The 22,908-nt window shown below is 41.7% G+C and overlaps 1 protein-coding gene across 3 annotated transcripts in view; it reads left to right on the plus strand.

Annotated features, from left to right (window-relative positions):
- recql (RecQ helicase-like) overlaps window positions 1-22,908 on the plus strand; it is a 50,660-nt gene that overhangs the window by 21,407 nt on the left and 6,345 nt on the right. For all 3 annotated transcript variants that reach the window (XM_063072387.1, XM_063072388.1, XM_063072386.1), the window contains exons 7-13: window positions 742-908; window positions 4,474-4,555; window positions 12,887-13,035; window positions 15,135-15,252; window positions 17,593-17,731; window positions 18,579-18,670; window positions 21,148-21,367. In XM_063072387.1, coding sequence (XP_062928457.1) covers window positions 742-908; window positions 4,474-4,555; window positions 12,887-13,035; window positions 15,135-15,252; window positions 17,593-17,731; window positions 18,579-18,670; window positions 21,148-21,367 — 967 coding nt within the window. The remainder of the gene's footprint in view (window positions 1-741; window positions 909-4,473; window positions 4,556-12,886; window positions 13,036-15,134; window positions 15,253-17,592; window positions 17,732-18,578; window positions 18,671-21,147; window positions 21,368-22,908) is intronic.

Genomic DNA, 22,908 nt, shown 5'->3' on the forward strand with positions numbered 1-22,908 from the left:
TTGTGCTGCCATTTTTGATTGAGCTTACAATTAGATTTGAAACAATTCATTTTGAATTCTATTAACTAATTTTACGCTCTGTGACCACTTCGTTAGGTACACCTGTATACCTCATTAATGCTAATATGTGGCTATCAGCTAATCATGTGGCAACAACTCAGTGCACAAAAGCATGCAGACATGATTATTAAGAGGTTCAGTTGTTCTTCAGACCAAACATCAGAATGGGGAAGAAATGTGACCTTTAAGTGACTTTGCCCGTGGAATGATTGTTGGTGCCATGCTGGGTGGTTTGAGTATCTCAGAATCTGCTGATCTCCTGGGATTTTCGTATATATCATTCTCTAGAATATACAGACAATGGTGTGAAAAAAATATACAGTGAATGGCAGTTCTGTGGGCAAAAACATATTGTTAATGAGAGGTCAGAGGAAAATGGCTGACAGGAAGATGACAGTTACTCAAATAACCACATGTAGCAACAGTGCTGTGCAGAAGAGCATCTCTGAATGCACAACACGTCAAACCTTGAAATGGGTGGGCTACAGCAGCGGAAGATATTGAACATACACTCAGTGGCCACTTTATTAGGTACTGAGGGTACCTATTAAAATGGCCACAAAGTGTATTTTGAAGGCAAGTACTTTAAATAAATAACTAAACCCTATGTTGCTGTAGCATGTTTTCAGAAGTAACCAAAGGTGAGGAGACATGGTTCTATAAACTTTCACTTTTCTCCAGACTATAAAAGCCTCGGTATCCTAAAACGCCAGTTCCCAAATGTACCATTGATCGGGCTGACAGCAACTGCAACGTGCGAAATCCTGGAAGACGTGAAGAAAATCCTCTGTGTGCCCAAGGGCCTCACATTTACATCTTCCTTCAACAGGCCCAATCTGTTCTATGAGGTATCTGAAATGCATCAAAGTTTTAAACCCGCTGCAGATTGTCTCTCTCATATTTGTTGCTTACACTTGATCTTCCACACGGCATCAAATTCACTCACATTTGACATGGCAACACGCATTATTCTTTTAGGATTGGAGAGTTGAGTTTTCAGCTTCTTAGGCAGCCCCTTGGGATCGAGATTGACTTAGTTCTACTCTGGTTCTGTGAGTTCCTGGGCTATCGTGGGATGCAGATTAAGCGAGGGCTGGGGCAGGTATAGACGACTGCTCATTTGGAGTCATAGAGCACTACAGCACAGAAACAGGCCCTTCCTTCAGCCTGTCTAGTCTATGCCGAACTGTAATTCTAATGATCCACACCTAGATCATAGCCCTCCAAACCCCTTCTGTCCAATGTACCATTTTCAACTTCTCTCAAATGTTACAACTGAATCCTCGTCCACCATTCCTGCTGGCAGCTCATCCCACACTCGCACCACCCTCTGAGTGAAGAAGTTGTACTTAAATGTTTTATCTTTAGATCTAGTCTCACCCAACCTGGAAAAAGCTTGTTTGCATTTGCCGTATCTATCTCCCTTATAATTTTGGATAACTCTATCAATTCTCTTACACTCCAGGGAATAATGTCCTAACCTATTCAACTTTTCCCTAAAACACAGGTCTTCAAGTTCTAGCAGCGTTGTTGTAAATTTTTTCTGTATTCTTTCAATCTTAAGGATGTCTTTTCCATAAGTAGGTGACATGAATTGCACACAATATTTCAAATTTGGCCTCACCATTGTCTTATATGAGGTCAATATAACATCCCAATTCCAGTATTCAATACTTTGATTTGTGAAGGCCAATGTTTCAAAACTCTCTTTATGACTTCATCTACCTGTGACACCACTTTCAAGGAATTATGGATCTGCATTCACAGATCTCTTTGTTTTACTGAAGTCGTTTAGTGTCCTACCATTCACGATGTAAGTCCTACCCTGGTTTGTCCTCTCAAAGTGGAACACCTCATACTTGTCTGCCATTTTCCAGTCCATTTTTCCAGCTGGCCCAGATCCTGCTGCAAGCTACAATAGCCTTCCTCACTGTCCACTAAGCGCCCCCGCCCGCCCCCCATGATGGTCATCTGCAAATTTGCAGATCCAGTTTACCATATTATCATTCAAATTATTGCTATAGATGACAAGCAACAAAAGATCCAGAACTGATAGCTGTGTTACACCACTAGTTAGAAGCCTCCAGACAGAGAGACAGCCATCTACTACCACTCTGGCTTCTCTCACTAAGCCAGCAATGTATCCATTTTAATACCTCGTCCTGAATGCTAGGCAACTGAACCTTCTGGACTAGATTCCCATGTGGAATTTTGTCAAAGGCCTGGCTAAAGTCCAGGTAGATAACCTGCACTACCTTTCTTACATCAACTTTCCCGATCACCCCCTCGAAAAACTTTGTAACTCTATTGGTTACGCACAACCTACCACTCACAAAGCTGTGTCGACTGTCCCTAATCGGGCCCTGTCTATCCAAATACTTTATCTACCCTGTCCCTTAGAATAGCTTGCAATAATTTTCCACCGCTAACCTCTGGTTCACCGGCCTATTTGTGAGCTGGAACACTGTTTCTCCTGTTTGTTTCTTAACTTTCAGTAAGTAACTGGTTTGTGATCTGCCCATCACTAATGTGTTTAGAGGTGCAGGGAGGTACAGTTTCCCTATGGGTTATTGAATGTATTTTCTGAGCACACACGAAACGGCATATCATTCTCTGATGTAAAAAGATATCACCAGAATAGTTCGCACCATCAAGGTGCTGACAGACTCCTGCTATATTTTATTCTTCAAGTTATTGTTTACTTCATTGTAAGTTCCAGCCAGCAATCAAATGCATTTTCTCTCTTGCCATCATACAGCACATTTAGTCATGTATGAGAACTGAAAGTCATCCTGACCACTAGAGGGCACACCTCTTGATCTTTAGTGTTACTGCCTAAAATTTCTCAGTGGATCCTGAGACCAATCAAGTCTTTTCCTTGAGGCACATCATCCTTAACCTTTCCCTTTATGCTAATTTTCTTGGGTGTATGAGACAACGTGCTCAGTATTTAATTTTTGCATGCCCAGTATTGAAGCAGGCAGTCTATTTGGAGGCAGTGGACGGATCAGAAGAACTATGTACAAAGGTATATAAGGTGCCTTAAGGAAACAGTGATTGATTAACTAAACAACCTACCATGGATGGAGGTGGGACAAAATAGTCTTCACTTGAAGCCAATATAAGGTTTTCTTTCAGTAAGTTTCTAACCAGTACAGTTATGGCTTTAACATTGCAAATTTAACCCATTTGTACCTACTGCCTTATATACATTCCTACCCGGATCTCTGTACCAGACCACTTTTAGTTCTGCTTTCAACAATTTAAGCTGGATAAGAAAGGAATGAGAGTTATTATCTTTTTGCATACCTTGTTCATAATAAATTAGTGAAAGATAATCTAGTAAGTGGGAAATGGGATTGTTCTGAGAGCTAGCATGGTGTAGATGAGTTAAATTGCCTCTTGTGTCAGGAATAGATGAGAAAAGCACCTGCTAGTTACTCAGACGTTATTGGGCAACACTTAGTCGTGAGTCTTTCAAACATGTTGCGACGATGACCAGCAATATCCTGAAGGAATATCACCCTTCTCATAAACTGTTGACCCATTCCAATCAGGTAAGAGGCCCATCCACACTAGAACCACCAGGCTCAAAAACAGTAACTTTCCCCAGGCTGATCAACACTTTCACCCATCAACCCACCACACTCCTCACCACTGCGACTTGATCATTTCCCATCAGAGTTATCTTATGTACATGTATTCCTGTACCTAGTGTCTCGTTATGTACCTACAATCAGTCTATGTATATAAGCTAATCTTGTGTGTTTATTGTGTTTTTCTTACTGTGTTCTTTATGCTTATTGTGTTTTTTTATGCTGCGTTGGATCTGGAGTAACAATCATTTAATTCTCCCTTACACTCGTGTATTGAAGAATGACAGTAAACAATGTTGAACAAGTGACTGAAATAATAAAGAGATGGGATTTAATAAATGTAGTAAATGAGCAAAGTGATACTGTTTGAGTCTCAGCAGCTAAAAACCCAGCAATTCAAGGCTAAGTGAAGAGAATGTGAGATGCCTGGAATGACAAAACTGATGATTTCTGGAAGAGTCAGAGAAATGTGTAGGATTGTGGAGGTGAGAAGAAATGGGCCTCTGAAGAACTTGAAATAAAAAGATGTGCATTTAAAATAATTTTTTTCTTGTATTGGGACTCAATGTAGGTCAGTAAGCTTGAAAATGAGATAATTCAAGTTGGAATATTAATAGTTGAGAACTTTGTTCTGTTTAGGTTTATGGAGTGACAGAGGGAATTGTACATAGGAGGTATATGTTGTCACGAAGCAATCACTCTCTGTGTCACCGACAAAGTGTGAAGTATTCTACGCTGTTTTGTCAGATAAAGAAATTCAGACTGGCTCGAATCCTCCATACTGTATACAACTTTTAATTTCTTTTACATTTCACAGGTTCGACAGAAACCATCAAGTTTTGAAGCATGCATTGAAGATATGGTCACGCTTATCAATAGCCGTTACGAAGGGAAATCGGGTACGTGCCTGTGGACTCACTTTCGTGAATATCAGCTGTGAACGTTATTTGATTACTTTTATTGTTTACAGGATTTGTTTTTTTTGCACATTGGGTGTTTGGTGATCTTTTATTTACTGGGTTCTATTGTGTTTGTTTTGAGGCTGCCTGTGAGGAGACCAGTCTCAAGGTTCAATATAAAATACATTGTTGGATATTAAATATACTTTGAACATAAACTAGAATAGATAAAAGTGCGCACTGGGCACCCATGGATGGAAGTGGACACAGGTGTCCCCAATATATTAGGCAATCCAATCTCTTTCCCATTCCTATTTTTTTTATATAGACTTTTTTCTCCCATTGTCAGTTCAGAAACATCAAATCTCCTGAGACATTTATCTGTTAGCTTCCTAATATTTTGAGGTAGCAGATCCTACCTGCTGCTAAAAATATTGCTCCTTAAGGTGTGAAATACGAAAGTAAGCTAGCCAATAGCATTAAAGAGGATACCAAAAGTTTCTTCATACACATAAAGCGTAAAAGAGAAGTGTGAGTGGATATCGGACCACTGGAAAACATAGAAACATAGAAACATAGAAAATAGGTGCAGGAGTAGGCCATTCGGCCCTTCGAGCCTGCACCGCCATTTATTATGATCATGGCTGATCATCCAACTCAGAACCCCGCCCCAGCCTTCCCTCCATACCCCCTGACCCCCGTAGCCACAAGGGCCATATCTAACTCCCTCTTAAACATAGCCAATGAACTGGCCTCAACAGTTTCCTGTGGCAGAGAATTCCACAGATTCACCACTCTCTGTGTGAAGAAGTTTTTCCTAATCTCGGTCCTAAAAGGCTTCCCCTCTATCCTCAAACTGTGACCCCTCGTTCTGGACTTCCCCAACATCGGGAACAATCTTCCTGCATCTAGCCTGTCCAATCCCTTTAGGATCTTATACGTTTCAATCAGATCCCCCCTCAATCTTCTAAATTCCAACGAGTACAAGCCCAGTTCATCCAGTCTTTCTTCATATGAAAGTCCTGCCATCCCAGGAATCAATCTGGTGAACCTTCTTTGTACTCAGAGGGAGATGGCAAAGATGTCTTTCCTCAGATTAGGGGACCAAAACTGCACACAATACTCCAGGTGTGGTCTCACCAAGGCCTTGTACAACTGCAGTAGTACCTCCCTGCTCCTGTACCCGAATCCTCTCGCTATAAATGCCAGCATACCATTCGCCTTTTTCACCGCCTACTGTACCTGCATGCCCACTTTCAATGACTGGTGTATAATGACACCCAGGTCTTGTTGCACCTCCCCTTTTCCTAATCAGCCACCATTCAGGTAATAATCTGTTTTCCTATTTTTGCCACCAAACTGGATAACTTCACATTTATCCACATTAAATTGCATCTGCCATGAGTTTGCTCACTCACCCAACCTATCCAAGTCACCCTGCATCCTCTTAGCATCCTCCTCACTGCTAACACTGCCACCCAGCTTCGTGTCATCCGCAAACTTGGAGATGCTGCATTTAATTCCCTCATCCAAGTCATTAATATATATTGTAAACAACTGGGGTCCCAGCACTGAGCCTTGCGGTACTCCACTAGTCACCGCCTGCCATTCTGAAAAGGTCCCGTTTATTCCCACTCTTTGCTTCCTGTCTGCTAACCAATTCTCCACCCACACCAATACCTTACCCCCAATACCGTGTGCTTTAAATTTCCACACTAATCTCCTGTGTGGGACCTTGTCAAAAGCCTTTTGAAAATCCAAATATACCACATCCACTGGTTCTCCCCTATCCACTCTACTAGTTACATCCTCAAAAAATTCTATGAGATTCGTCAGACATGATTTTCCTTTCACAAATCCATGCTGACTTTGTCCGATCATTTCACCGCTTTCCAAATGTGCTGTTATCACATCCTTGATAACTGACTCCAGCAGTTTCCCCACCACCAACGTTAGGCTAACCGGTCTATAATTCCCCGGTTTCTCTCTCCCTCCTTTTTTAAAAAGTGGGGTTACATTAGCCACCCTCCAAACGATGCTGGAGAGGTAGTAATGGGGGACAACGAAATGGCGGATGAACTGAATAAGTATTTTATATCAGCCTTCAGTGTGGAAGACACTAGCAGTATAGGTGGAAGTTCCAGGTGTCCGGTGTCAGGAAGTGTGTGAAGTTACTATTACTAGAGAGAAGGTTCTTGGGAAATTGAAAGGTCTGAAGGTAGATAAGTCACTTGGACCAGATGGTATTCATCCCAGGGTTCTGAAAGAGGTGACTGTAGAGATTGTGAAGGCATTAGTAATGATCTTTCAAGAATCACTAGATTCTGGATTAGTTCCACAAGACTGGGAAAATTGCAAATATCACTTTATTCTTCAAGAAGGGAGAGAGGCAGAAGAAAGGAAACTATAGGACAGTTAGTCTGACCTTATTGGTTGGGAAGATGTTGGAGTTGATTATTAAGGATGAGGTCTCAGGGTTCTTGGAAGGCACATGGTATAATAGGTGGTAGTCAGCATGGTTTCCTCAAGAGAAAACTTTGCCTGACAAATCTGTTGGAATTCTTTGTAGAAATAACAAGGAGGATAGATAAAGGAGAATCAGTTGATGTTATGTACTTGGACTTTTAGAAGGCCTTTGACAAGGTGCCACACATGAAGCTGCTTAAAAAGCTATGAGCTCATGGTATTACAGGAAAGATCCTAGCATGGATAAAGCAGTGGCTGATTGACGGGAATAAAGGGAAACTTTTCTGGTTGGCTGCCGGTGACTAGTGGTGTTCCACAGGGATCTGTGTTGGGACCGATTCTTTTTACATTGTATGTCAGTGATTTGGACAATGGAATTGATAGCTTTGTTGCAAAGTTTGCAGATGGTATGAAGATAGGTAGAAGGGCAGGTGGTTTTGAGGAAATAGAGAGGCTACAGAGGGACTTAGATTAGGAGAATGGGCAATGAAATAGCAGATGGAATGCAGTATTGGGAAGTGTGTGGTCATGCACTTTGATAGAAGAAACAAAAGGGTTCACTATTTTCTAAATGGAAAGAAAATACAAGAACTTGAGGTGCAAAGGAACTTGGGAGTCCTTGTGCAGGATTCCCTGAAGGTTAATTTGCAGGTTGAGTCTGTGGTAAGGAAGGCAAATGTGAAGTTAGCATTCATTTTCAAGAGGACTAGATCTAAAAGCAAGGATGTAATGTTGAGATTTTATAAAGCACTGGTGAGGTCTCACTTGGAGTATCATGAGCAGTTTTGCCTTTGGATGTGCTGAAACTGGAGAACATTCAAAGGAGGCTCACAAAAATTATTCCAGAATTGTATGGCTTGTTATATGAAGAGTGTTTGATAGCTCTGGGCTTGAATTCACTAGAATTCATTGAAATCTGTTGAATGGTGAAAGGCCTTGATAGAGTGGATATGGAGAAGATGTTTCTTATGGTGGGTGAGCCCATGACTAGAGGACACAACCTCAGAACAGAAGGGCATCCTTTTAGAATGGAGGAATTTCTCTACCTGGAGAACAATGAATCAATGGAATTCTTTGTTACAGGCAGCTGTGGAGGCCAAGTCTTTATTTAAGGCAGAGATTGATAGATTCTTGATTGGTCGGGGCTTGAAGGGATACAGGAAGAGGCCTGAGATTGGGGCTGAGAGGAAAATTGGATCAGACATGATGAAATGGCAGAGCAGACTCAGTGAGCCTAATGGCTTAATTCTGTTCCTGTATCTTATGGTCTTATGGATATTGTTAACATTATAAATGTTATTTGTACTTAGGGAGTCATAGCTTTATCACCCATCAGAGAAGCTTCCCTATAATAATTTACTATACATCAACGACAGATTCTGGGCTCCTTTTTGTTTGCCATGCTGTGAGAGACTTGGAACTCTGTTTAACTTTCTGAGGCACCAAGATAAATAATCCAGAGGTGGGATGTCACGATTTTTGAACAGTTGTAACAAAAGGGAGAATTTAAAGTCCTAAACTTGACTCTGTTCACCTCAGGAAGCAGTTGTGGGACAGCCAGCAAGTCTATCTACATATTTGGTTGGTCTCTCTGCAGAACTGTTTGTACACAAAAGGGGTTTAAGCTTTTGTGTATAAAGGTGTGTACAATTATGAATGCCGAACTCTGCATTGTCTTCAAGGTTTTGCTGAAGATTTTGACTCATCCTATTCAATTGTGCAGGAGTGGCAGGGTATCTGATGAGCTTTAACACAATAAAGAGAAAAGAGAAAACTTATTAAAATTGTTCAGAATTTAGAAACTTTTCCCACGAGTAGGAAATTACAAAAGAGACAGATTTTAGTTTGTTTCCAAAAGAACCAGGGAAATGAGATTTTGTTAAAGTGGTATGCTTTTATCATACATCTGAAATGCTGGCAGGAGCAGACTAACAGTAACTTTCAAATGTAATTGAGAAGGAAATTTCAATAAGCAGCGACGTGAAATGAAAATACTGGAATTACTCATCAGGTCAGGCCACATCTGTGGGAAGAGAAACTGAGTTATTTTTCATAACTAAAAGAGACAAAAGAAGCTTGTTAAGCTGCAAGGAGATTGGGGGAGAGGGATATCTGGTAGGGTAAAGCCAAGATGACTGTGGATAAGCAACAAAAAGGTTACCTGATTACTGAGAGAAAGGATTTGGATCCAAATGCATTTATTTCATCACATGTACATCAAAAACACACAGTGAAATGTGTTGTTTGCATTAATAACCAACACAACATAAGGATATTTTGAGGGCAGGTTGCAAATGTCGCCACATGTTCTGGCGCCACATAGCATGAGGTGCGGTTACTAAGTAAGTGAAAATCCCAAATAAAAAGCTGCAGATGCTGGAAGTTTAAAACAAAAACAGATAATGCAGGGAATAATCGGGAAGTCTTTCTGTACAGGCACCTCTGTAATGTTACCTTTCTTTCTGAAGTGTGGCTTTCCTTCTGACATGGTTAACAAAGCCCTTGACTGCATTTTCTATGCCCCTACTTTCCCCCTCTCTTCCCTGGGACAGAACAATGTTAGAGTTCCAACCCCCCCACCGTCCTCCTGCTCCTCACCTTTTACTCCACCGGCCTCCACATTCAGTAGACCATTTCTCAGCAAATTTCTGCCATCTTCACTCATTCAGTGGTTGACTGTGTATTCCCATGGTCACCCGGGTTTTACTACATCAGAAATGTTCCCTTCCTGTAGCTTTACAAACTTTCCAATCCTGAAGAAGGGTCTTGGCCCAACACATTGGCTCCATTCCTTTTCATAGATGTTGCCTGACCTGCCGAGTTTCTCTAGTGTTATATGTGTACTACTCTGGATTCCCAGCGTCTGCAGAATCTCTTGTGTTTTTGAAATGTTGACACTGTTTCTCTTCCCACGGATGTGGATCGACAGTTGTTTTTCATGTACTTGGTAAATGGGATTAATAGGATGGTTCTGTCAATAGGCAATAATGATAGGATATAAAGCTTCTTTTCTGTCCTACAGAAACAGTTTAGTTTTGGGGAGAATTGTGCACAGTTTCCAGTTAGATTATATAGAACACAGTAAAGCACAGTACAGACTCTTCAGCCCATAATATTGTGCTAACCTTCTAACCTCCTTCATGATCAATCTAACCCTTCCCTGCTCCATAGCCCATACCCTCCATTTTCCATTCATCCATGTGTCTTTCTAAGAGTCCCTATTGTTTCCTCCTCTCTCTCCATCCCTAATAGTCCATCACAAGCACGTAGGAATTTTTGTGGAAAATAACCTATCTCTGACCTCTCCCCTGAACTTTCCTCCACTCATAGTAAAAAGATGTCGTCTGATATTAGCCATTGTCACCCAGAGAAAAACAAAGTCCACTCTAACTGTAGCCTTTATAATCTTACACACCTCCATCCACCTTCACCTCAAAGAGAAAAGCTCCAGCTTGCTCAAACTTTCCTCTTAAGACATGATGTGCTTTTTCTGGTTGGAAGGGTATTGTAAGTCTTTTGTTGATGCTAACTGGGCAAATCTAGAGTAACAGTCATGAGAAGGGACTTGGGGGTCCTCGTGCAGGATACCCTAAAGGTTAACCACCAAGTTGGATCGGCGGTAAGGAAAGCGAATGCTATGTTGGCATTCATTTCAAGAGGAATAGTGTATAAGAGTAAGGAGGTGTTGGTGAGGCTCTATGGGGCATTAGTGAGACCTCATTTGGAATACTGTGTGCAGTTTTGGGCCCCCTATCTTAGAAAGGATATACTGATGTTGGAGAGAGTTCATAGAAGATTTACGAGGATGATTCCTGGAATGCAGGGGCTAACATATGAGGAGCGTTTGTTGGCTCTTGGACTGTGTTCATTAGAGTATAGAAGAATGAGAGGGGATCTCATAGAAACATTTTGAATGTTGAAAGGGTTGGACAGAGTAGATGTGGAAAGGTTGTTTCCCTTGGTGGGTGAAGACAACAGACCATAGTCTTAGAATTAGAGGGTACCCAGTTAAAACAGAGATGAGGAGAAATTTTTTTAGCCAGAGGGTCGTGGATTTGTGGAATTCGTTGCCACATACAGCTGTGGAGGCCCAATAATTGCGGGTGTTTAAGGAGGAGATTGACAGGTATCTAATTAGTCAGGGTCTCAAGGGATATGGGGAAAAAGCCGGAAATTGGAACTAGATGGGTGAATAGTTTAGCTCATGGGGGAGCTGCGGAGCAGACTCGATGGGCCGAATGGCCTACTTCTGCTTCTTTGTGTTGTGATCTTGTGAAGTCAGGGAAGCTCAATGGTTCGGAATGTCAATCTCTTCTCCTCAACATCGACATTTCTCCTGTGCTTACCAATCCAGATGATGATTAGATGCTCTTCAAAGATATTATGTAGCTGTAGTCAGTGTATTGTAAAACTCTGATAACGTATGTTCTTCTTCAGCCCCTCAGTCCCTCACTCCTGGACCACCGGGGTCCTCTGTCATGGGCCCTTAGAAGGCTGATCGGTCCTTTGGCTTCCATGTTCTCCACACGACATCGTTTATCTAGACAGAGATCCTTCCTCTACCAGGAATGAAGTCTGCAGCTTCTGCTGACATTTTTGTAGCTCCGGATTTTACAGGATGAAGTTGCTAGCCCCCCTGTCCAACCTCTCACGTCCGGGCTTGGGGCTGTTCACGGCAGAGTTAATGTATGTTTGATTGTTTGGGAATTCTGAAGGTTTGAAACCCCAGTGGTCTAGCTTCTGGCTCCCTGATTCAATTGTCCCCCTTGATCCCAACGGGTCCTCAGATCCCAAGCTCCTTATGAATTACCAGGGAACTGGTTCCTGCCCTCCCCTTGAACATGCTATGTTGTCCATGTTTCTTTGTCTATAGGCACAAATGTCTCTAGTCATGATGATGTTGTTGTCCACTGACCTGGTTCACTTAAAACATGTTGCACTATCGTGTAATAGTTTTTTTTTAAGTCAGTTAAAAACATGTTTTTTTATAGGATAATATTCAATAGACCGGAAAATCTAGCAATTCAATGTCGCACAACTCCCAGAGTTGCCATTATTGGAGTCTTACTCTAATTGTCTTTGGATCAGTTATCCAGATTATCAAAGTCTATTTTTGGATACACAAGAGGCAGCAGATGCTGGAAATCAGGAGCAACAAAACACTGGAAGAATTCATCAGGTCAAACTGCATCTATTGAGGAAATGTCCTGATGGAGAGCCTCAACCCAAACTGTCGGCTTCCATTCCCCTCCATAGACACTCCTGACCTGCAGGGTTAGAACAGAGAACATTACAGCATAGCCCATGATGTTGTGCTGACATTTTAACCTATTATGAGATTAATCTAATTATTCCCTCCTACATAGCCCTCCATTTATCTACAAGCTCCGTGATACATTGCCTCTACATTGGCGGGGCATTCTACACACCTGCCAGTCTGTATTTTAAACAAAAAATTAGCTCTGACATTCTCCCCTATACTTTTTACCAATCACCTTAAAGTTATGCCCCCTTGAATTAGTCTTTCCCGTCCTGGGAAAAAGGTCTCTGCTTTACCAGTTGATCATCTGTATACTTTTATCAAGTCAACTCTCACCCTCCTTCACTCCAAAGAGGAAAGCCCTAGCTTGCTCAACCTTTCCTCTAATCCAGGCAGCATCCTGGTAAATCTCCTCCATACCCTCTATAAAGCTTCCACATCCTTCCTATAATGAGCTGACCAGAAATGAATAGTGTCCCTCTAGCGTTTTGTGCGCTTTTCTCCCTTTTGTGCCACTGCATTGAAAGTTGTGTTTCAAGCTTAATCTTCACTAGTGTAATCTGCATTTTGGGCCATCATTTTAATTCTTTTCATTTTGCCTTTAGGAATCATCTATTGCTTTTCCCAGAAAGACACTGAGCAGGTTACAATGAGCCTACAAAAACTTGGCATTGCAGCTGGGTGTTACCATGCCAATATGGAGGCCAGTATGAAGAGTAAGGTTCACAAGGACTGGAATATGAACATAATAAAGGTCTGTTAAAATAAGGAAGATTGTTATTTTTATCCTGTTCCTCTGCTAGTATATGGTATTTTTATTAAGGAGTTTATACTAGGCTGGACGTCACATTCTCATCATTTAAGTGATGATCTTGTCGTTGCTGGTTAACTGGGCTCTGAAAACTCGTTTCTCAGTCTCACTTTATGTACATGTTCACAGCAAGAACAGCATGACCCCTGTCATTACACTGTTCTGTAATTTGAGAAAAGGAATGCCATTTTATACAGATGTTGACTCGTGGTACAGATATCACTAATTGGTAACCTTGTTTATGTTCAAATTCCTTATTTATATAATCAGTCATCAATCACACTATGGTGATACAGGTTTTAATGTTCAGTAGAATCTCCATGTTAAAATCCAATACTACTACAGAATTAATAAAGTAACTGATCAATGAGTGTCGCCCTAGGATCCTTTGTTTGCATCCTTATCATTGTCAAATGGCTCCGGTCACCTGTGTAACCGGAAGCTGTGCTCTTCAAAGACCTCTTTTCCAAGGCCTCACTTGCCTGGGCTGACTGCACGCTATCTGCAAACTGTCCTTGCCCGGGCATCACCTCAACCCTCATCTTGCTGCAACTTCCACAATACCTTCAGTCTTAGTAAAGCATTCATGTGCCAATCCCTTGGCCAGAGAAAGATCAAACCTTCTGCCTCAGATGCTTCATGTATGTCTTGCAGCATACTGTTTATGAATCTCTGTCAGTTCTGTTATAGATTACTATCAAGCTGGTGCCTTAAATTTCATAGCCCCTGTTTCATCCCTCTGACCATCAATGGGTAGAGTGTCACTGGGAGCTGCTCTGTGCTCAAGCCCGTACAGGAGGCTCCCTACAAGTTCCTGTAATAAAAATGAAACTGTTGTGGTGAGGTGTGTCTAGATAGGGAGGGGGAGCAGGGAGGGGGCAGGTGGGAAAGATATTTCTGTGTGTTTTTCTTTAAAGGAAGAAGGAGTTAACTAATATAGTGATTAGCATCCTGGGACTGGTTTCTGTTTCTGTGTGTCGGTAGGTGGATTGACTGCGCAGTTTTCACTTCAGTTTGGTGGAAGGATTTCAGGGTCTACAACTGGCAGGCAGAATGTTCCACTTGAATATTATCCAGGCAGTGATCCCAGACAATCACTTGTTTCAAGCTGTTGATCTGCTTTCAGCAAGGAAATTAAGTAGATTGAGGCACACGGGATGGAAACAGGCCCACAGGATCTGAGCATCCATTTTCACTGATACTACACTAATCCCATTGTATTCTTCCTACATTCCACTCTACTTTCAAAGTCCACCAGCCCTTGTGTCTTTGGGATTTTGGAGGAAATCATGCAGGTTGTCGTGTTGCGTCACTGCAATGGGACAGCACAGGAAAAGAGCAGTAACAGAGTGCAGAAAAGATGTACAAGGATACTGCCAGAGGGACTGAGTTATAGAGAGACATTGTACAGGCTAGTCCTTACAGCATAGGAGGTTGAAAAGTGATCTTATAGAGGTTAGTGGAGTCATGAGGGGCAATCTAATTTTGTCCCAGTGTTGAGGTATCGAGAACTAGAGGCTGCAGGTTTAGGATGAGAGGGGAAAGATTTAAGAGGAGCTTGAGAGCAACTCTTATACACAAAGGGTGTGAAATCATCTGCCAGAGGAAGTGGCTGAGGCAGGTACAATAGTAACTTAGTTGGGCAGGTATATGGATTGGAAAGATTTAGAAGGTTATGGTGTATACACTGGCAAATGGGACTAGCTTGGATAGAGTATCTTGGTCATTATGGGTCAATTGGGCCAAAAGGCCTGTTCCTGTGTGGTACAGCTCCATGACCATGACTATAAACCAGATCATCCAGAGGAAATCCAACATGGTCTCAGGAAAAACATATTATTTTTCCATCCCTTGTTATCCATTTAATGTCTTAACTAAGTTTTTAAAAAAAGAAACATTGTCATGGATAGAATGCATCTTAACTGCCAAGCTTATTATGTGTGCGCCAAGATATAGTTGTTTCAGAACCTTACTACTTACTAAAAATTTGGATAATGCACCTTTTAACAGTGTGTTTGATTCTCAAATACTTTCTCCCCCAGGTTATGGTGGCAACAGTGGCATTCGGCATGGGCATCGACAAAGCTGATGTCCGATTTGTGTTCCATCAGTCTCTCAGCAAATCCATGGAGAATTACTACCAAGAGAGTGGACGGGCAGGTCCAGTATCAGACAGGGACTGAGGGAATGTGGCAGACTAAATGGTCACAAAAATAATGTCTGACATTGCTGTTTACCATTTTATTCAAATTTAGATACCTTGAATGAAATCAAAAAATATATATTACTACTTCCTCTATTTCTCAAGCCTTACATTTTGCTTCAAATATCTTGATAAATTCTTGGAAAGGGCTATAATATGTAAACAGACAACATTACAGCAGTACTTGTATGATTGTTGGGATCTGAGAGTCACTGGTTGCTGATCCCTGACTGTCTTTGAGATGGTGCTGGTGAGCCACCTTCTGGAACCGCTTCAGTCCCCCTGCTGAAGGTGGTCCCACAGTGCTGTTGGGGAGGGAGTACCTCTTCCCTGGTGGGAGTAGCGAGAAGAGGGCATGGGTCAGGTAGGAGTTCCTGATGATGGATGTCACCTTCCAGAGATGCCATGTCCTTGATGGTGGGGAGAGCTGCACCTGTAATGAAACTGGCTGCATCCTCCTTCTGCAGCCTCTTGCATTCCTGTGCTTTGGGGTTTCCATACAATTCACGGTGCAACCAGTCAGAATTCTTTCCACTGTAGACCTGTAGAAGTTTGTCAGGGTCTTTGATGATGTGCTGAATCTCCCTAAACTTCTAAGAAAGAAGAGATGTTGGTAAACCGTTTTTTTTTGTGTGGTTGCATCTATGTGCTCCACAGGGGAACGTGAAGCTACTCTCTGCTGACCCTTCAATGAGGAAGGTTCAACTGATATCCCCTTCCGAAAGTTCCTTGGTTTTGTTGACATTGAGTGCAAGATTGCTGCAAGACCACTCAACCAGCTGATCTGTCTCACTCCTGTGTGCCTCTTCATCGCCATCATGATTGTGCCAACAACACTGGTATTATCAGTGGATTTTTTGATGGCTTTGGAGTACTGTGGGCAGTTTTGATCTCCTTATTTAAGAAAGGATGTGCTGACGTTGGAGAGGGTACAGAGGAGATTCACTAGAATGATTCCGGGAATGAGAGGGTTAACATATGAGGAACGTTTGTCTGCTCTTGGACTGTATTCCATGGAGTTTAGAAGAATGAGGGGAGACCTCACAGAAATATTTCGAATGTTGAAAGACATGGACAGAGTGGATGTGGCAAAGTTGTTTCCCATGATGGGGGAGTCTAGTATGTGAGGGCATGACTTAAGGATTGAAGGGCGCCCATTCAGAACAGAAATGCGAAGAAACTTTTTTGGCCAGAGGGTGGTGAATCTATGGAATTTCTTGCCACGGGCAGCAGTGAAGGCCAAGTCATTGGGTGTATTTAAGGCAGAGATTGATAGGTATCTGAGTAGCCAGGGCATCAAAGGTTATGGTGGGAAGGCGGGAGAGTGGGACTAAATAGGAGAATGGATCAGCTCATGATAAAATGGCGGAGCAGACTCGATGGGCTGAATGGCCGACTTCTGCTCCTTTGTCTTATGGTCTTATGCTTAGCCGCACAGTCGTAGTAAGGGTAGAGCAGGAAACACTGCTCAGAGGAACTCCTGCAGTGATGTTGTAAAGTTGGGATAATTGACCTCCAAGAACCATGCCATCTTCCTTTGTGGTGCATGTATTCCAGTCATTGCAGTGTCAGCCCCTGATGTCTAATAATTTCAGTTTTACCTACTCATGTAATTGGCACGTGCTATTCAAGCAATTGGTTGGGATTTATTGTATCATAACAATTAAATGGAATATTATGAATATTTGAAGCAGTTATATATGAATTTTGATATCAATGTTTAATGTTGGTAAGCTACTCAACCACATGAGAAACAAGTTAACATACATGCAAGCTACTTTGTCCATGTTTTTTTGTCTATAGGCACAAATGTTGATAGTCATAATGATCTTGTTGTTCACTGGCTAATATTTGCTAGATTACGCCTGATGAAAGATTAAGACAGGCACCATCTCATACGCTGTATCTTCGTGATAAGATGGTGATGCTTTTTATTCAAAAGTAACTACTGGAAATCAACCAAAACCAGAGATTTTTTAACTAATGCAAAGGGGCATAACTTTAAGAGGTTGAGGGGATAGTATAGGGGGATATCAGAGGTAGTATTTTTACATAGAGAGTGGTGGGTGCATTGAATATGCTGTATGGGATGGTGGTAGATGCAAACACATTAGGGACATTTAAGAGACTCGTTGATAGGCAGATGGGTGAAAGAAAAATGAAGGGCTATGTGGGAGGGAAGGATTAGGTTGATCTTGTAGATGGTTAAATGGTCAGCACAACTTTGTGGGCTGAAGGGCCTGTACTATGATCTACAGTTCTATGTTCTAAATGTTCTTTTGTACCATGTTTTGCAGGTCGAGATGACCTTAAAGCTGATTGCATTCTCTACTATGGATTCATGGATATCTTCAGGCAAAGCACAATGGTAGTTATGGAGAATGTGGGACAACAGAAACTTTATGAGATGGTGGCTTACTGTCAGGATTCAAGAAGGTACAGTAGATCTGTTCCTCCTAGTAAAGTCCTCTCAGGATGACTCATTGCTGGGACATCGACCCTCAGCTGGGATGATGTAATTGGAACCCAATCCCAATGACTTTTGAAACAAGGATTTAGATGAAGACAAATCAACACACACAAAACACTGGGGAAACTCAGCAGGCCAGGCAGCATCTGTGGAAAAGAGTAAACAGTCTCCGTTTTGGGCTGAGACCTTTCTTCAGGACTGCCACCTGGCCTGCTGAGTTCTTCCAGCATCTAGTGTGTGTTGCTTTCGATCTCTAGCATCTGCAGTTCTGTGCGTTTTAGATGGAGACATGTTGTTCTAACCTCAGCAAGTCAACCAGGGAAAAGGAAAGAATATAAATGAGAGAAACTTCCTCATAAAGACATTTAATTTTTGTATACCCCCATACTATGACATAACTTAATCTAATCTACATAATAAGATATTTTCACTCATGTGGCCTTCGTGCATTCTATATATATACTGTGACGTGCCTCTAACTCTATCAGCATGATAGCACTGCACACTTATACTGTGACACAGCATTAACCCAATTGATGTAATGCATACTTACAAGTAGTGCCCAGTTGAATTTTTCAAGTGACTCAACACAACTTGAAAATGATCGTTGTCATGTTCCACTTATGGAACAATGTGCTGTCAATTGCGAGACACCGAAAATAACAGTGTTATGCAATTGCATCTTGAGATAATAGTTACGTACGACACTCACATTGTGACACAAGCTGTAACCCAGAGTGTATAATAACACTGTACAGTTAAGTGGCTGTAGGTGAAGCCATATGTTTTGTGAATCAACCTACTATGTTTCAGATGCAGACGTGTACAGATAGCACAACATTTTGATGAAGCCTGGGAATCAACAAAGTGCAACAAGATGTGTGATAATTGCAACTCTGATGCATGTAAGTCCTTTCCTGAGTCAAAAGTGAAATGAGAGTAAGCATAAAATTCAGATTCAGATTATTTATCACATCTAGATGGTAATATACAGTGAAATGCATTATGTGCATAAACAGCCAACTCATATCTGGATATGCTGAGGGCAGCTCGTAAGTGTCGCCACATACTCCGGTGCCAACACAGCGTGCCCACCATTCTCCTCAGAACAACACAGACCACAACAAAACAGAACGTACCAAGGGACAAAATAATAACAGCAAAACTAGCCCCATTCCTCCCTCCCAACTATGCACAAAGACAGTCCTTTAATCCCAAGATACGCCGTCTTCTTCCTTCTCCATCCTCCAGTGGAGACGTGGAATCCCACACTTTGGACCTTCACTTTTCCCAGCGGACTCAGAGATTCGGGACAGCACAGTAGTGTAGTGGTTAGCACCACACTTTACAGTACAGGCGACCCGGGTTCAATTCCTGCAACTGTCTGTAAGGAGCATGTACGTTCTCCCTGTGACTGCGTGGGTTTCCTCCCACAACCTAAAGACGTACGGGTTGATAGGTTAATTGGTCATTGTAAGTTGCCTTGTGATTAGGCGAGGGTTAAATTGTGGGATGCTGGGCGGCACAGCTTGAAGAGAAGCTATATCTCAATAAAAGAAAAATAAACCCTAGAAATAGTAGAGAACTACATGTCTATAAGACAGTGGTCCCCAACCACCGGGCCACGGACCGGTACCGGGCCACAAAGCATATGCTACCGGGCCGTGAGGAAACAATATGAGTCAGCTGCACCTTTCCTCATTCCCTGTCACACACTGTTGAACTTGAACATAGGGTTGCCAACTGTCCCGTATTTGCCGGGACATCCCGTATATTGGGCTAAATTGGTTTGTCCCGTATTTCCCCTGCTAAGGTAGAGCGTTCTTATGAAACCTTTAGTGCCGAAATGGCGTGAAGCGAAGAAGCAATTACCATTAATTTATATGGGAAAACATTTTGAGCGTTTCCAGACCCAAAAAATAACCTAACAAATCATACCAAATACTTTATTTTATACTTTATTGTCGCCAAACAATTGATACTGGAACATACAATCATCACAGCGATATTTGATTCTGCGCTTCCCGCTCCCTGGATTACAAATATTAAATATTAAAAATAGTAAAAATTAGTAAATATAAAAATTTAAATTATAAATCATAAATAGAAAATAGAAAAATGGATAGTAAGGTAGTGCAAAAAAACTGAGAGACAGCTCCGTATATTTGGAGGGTACGGCCCAGATCCGGGTCAGGATCCGTTCAGCGGTCTTATCACAGTTGGAAAGAAGCTGTTCTCAAATCTGGCCGTACGAGTCTTCAAGCTCCTGAACCTTCTCCCGGAGGGAAGAGGGACAAAAAGTGGGTCGTGTCCTTGATTAATAACACATAAATAACACATAAAACCAAAAATAAATAACACTAACATATAGTAAAAGCAAGAATGATATGATAAATACACAGCCTATATAAAGTAGAAATAATGTATGTACAGTATAGTTAGGAAGATAAAGGCAAAACGGATTTGTGGATAAAAAAATCGGCACGTACGCACATACGCACACAGGTGCTCGCGCAAGGCTTCATGGTCATGGTAGTCTTTCCTGGGGTATAGTGTCCCGGGATTTGACTGCTACTTTTGTCCCTTATTTGGGAGTGAGAAAGTTGGCAACCTTAACTGTAAAAGACATGTTGAGGTGTGTTTAACCCTACCTGAACACCTACACCACCCTCGGTTGGCCGGTCCACAAGAATATTGTCAATATTAAACCGGTCCGCGGTGCAAATAAGGTTGGGGACCCCTGCTATACGGAATGAGGAGCTCCAAGAAATTTCCATCAGGCCGTAAATCCCCAGGACCCAATGATTATCCTCCTCAGCAACTTGAGATGATGGATATGGCAACCTACAAATTTCTGTTGAATGTAGCATGGCTTCCACAAACTGGAAAGGAACAGGAAGGAGATGGAGAGAAAACTGGATAACTATAGATCAGTTATATCAGATTCTACTGTTAAAGGAAATTGTGCCAGGGTGCTTATAGAAAAATCATGGAACTGGGCAAAATCAAAATAATTTATGAAAGGAAAATCATATTTCACAAACCTTTTTAGGTTGTACCTCGTCGAATAGATAATGGTATTTGTTGATTTGATGTGCAGATTATTAAACAAAACTGTAAGTTCAGGATGGGAATATTATACTGATGAGGATTGAACACTGGGTAAAAGGCAGAATATAGAATAGGGGTAACGAGAATGCTGTTTTCCTATGTAGGAGTTTAGTTGGGAGAGAGCTATTTTCTAGAAAGGGGCTGCTACTTGATGAAAAGTATTGATTCCATTTGGAATGAATTGTATTTTTAAATTATCAACATAAAACTTAGATCTAGTTAGAATAAAAAACAATCATTTTTGCAGTTAATAATTTATTTTGCCTTGTAGCTTCAGAAAAGATGGATATAACTGATTACTCTTCTGATTTGATCAAAATACTGAAACATGCTGAACAACTTGATGAAAAACTCACTCCGCTAAAATTAATCGAAGCCTGGTGTGGGAAGGGTCCCTCCAAACTGAGGCTGGCCTCTGTAAGGCCTCCAAATCTGTCCAGGCTTGAAATGGAGGATGTGATTGTCCATCTCCTCCTGCAAGAATACTTGAAGTAAGTACAATGCTCCATCACTAAATTGACACTAAAGATAATAAAACCAAGGAATACTCACTCGAATTGTGGCAAGAGTAAGAAAGGAAAAGCTTGCAAATGAGGACTTCATCACTGCCAATGAGTTCAAGTTTCGAGTTCAAGTTTCGAGTTCAAGTTTCAAGTTCAAATTAATTGTTGCCATAGGCATATGTACACTTGTATAAATGCTGTGAAAATTAACATTTAGCAGCAACGGCACAGGGCATTACAGGGTGAGAAAGTTAATATAAACTTCTGTTAGTATAAATTATACATAACGGACACGTGAAAATTAACAAACGGAGTAAACATTGCAACACTGGTGAAAGGGAGAAGAAAGAGGTAGACTTAGGGTTTTTTAAAGTTAGTTTAAGAACCTGGTGGCAATGGGAAAGAAGCTGTTGTTGAACCTCGAGGTGTGGGTCTTCAGGCTCCTGTACCTCCTGCCTAATTGTGTCATTGAGAGGAATCATGGCTGGATGGTGGAAGCCCCTGTTGATGAGAATATTTAGGGAGGGTCCTGGAAGTTACAAATGGTTGTGAAAAGTTAACGGTAAAACCTTCCTTCCACAATATAGCAATAGGTTATTGGTAGAAAAGCAAGGGGTAGTAGATAAGAGCACTGAATTTCCATACTCAAACTTCTTCCCAATGTGGGTGGTTTTATCAAAAAGGATATAACAACTAAAGGGAAATGGTGGCCGATTAGGAAAAGGGGAGGTGCAACGAGACCTGGGTGTCATTATACACCAGTCATTGAAAGTGCGCATGCAGGTACAGCAAGCGGTGAAAAAGGCGAATGGTATGCTGGCATTCATAGCAAGAGGATTCGAGTACAGGAGCAGGGAGGTACTACTGCAGTTGTACAAGGCCTTGGTGAGACCACACCTGGAGTATTGTGTGCAGTTTTGGTTCTCTAATCTGAGGAAAGACATCCTTGCCATAGAGGGAGTACAAAGAAGGTTCACCAGATTGATTCCTGGGATGGCAGGACTTTCATATGAAGAAAGACTGGATGAACTGGGCTTGTACTCGTTGGAATTTAGAAGATTGAGGGGGGATCTGATTGAAATTTATAAAATCCTAAAGGGATTGGACAGGCTAGATGCAGGAAGATTGTTCCCGATGTTGGGGAAGTCCAGAACGAGGGGTCACGGTTTGAGGATAAAGGTGAAGCCTTTTAGGACTGAGATTAGGAAAAACTTCTTCACACAGAGAGTGGTGAATCTGTGGAATTCTCTGCCACAGGAAACAGTTGAGGCCAGTTCATTGGCTATATTTAAGAGGGAGTTAGATATGGCCCTTGTGGCTAGGGGGATTAGAGGGTATGGAGGGAAGGCTGATGCAGGGTTCTGAGTTGGATGATCAGCCATGATCATAATAAATGGCGGTGCAGGCTCGAAGGGCCAAATGGCCTACTCCTGCACCTATTTTCTGTGTTTCTATGTTTCTATGAAATTGGAGGGATGTTTTGAAACTGGGGAAGAAAGCAGGATACACGATATGAGTGTAGAAATGGG

Source organism: Mobula hypostoma, chromosome 20, assembly GCF_963921235.1.
Source record: "Mobula hypostoma chromosome 20, sMobHyp1.1, whole genome shotgun sequence".
Taxonomy (NCBI): domain Eukaryota; kingdom Metazoa; phylum Chordata; class Chondrichthyes; order Myliobatiformes; family Myliobatidae; genus Mobula; species Mobula hypostoma.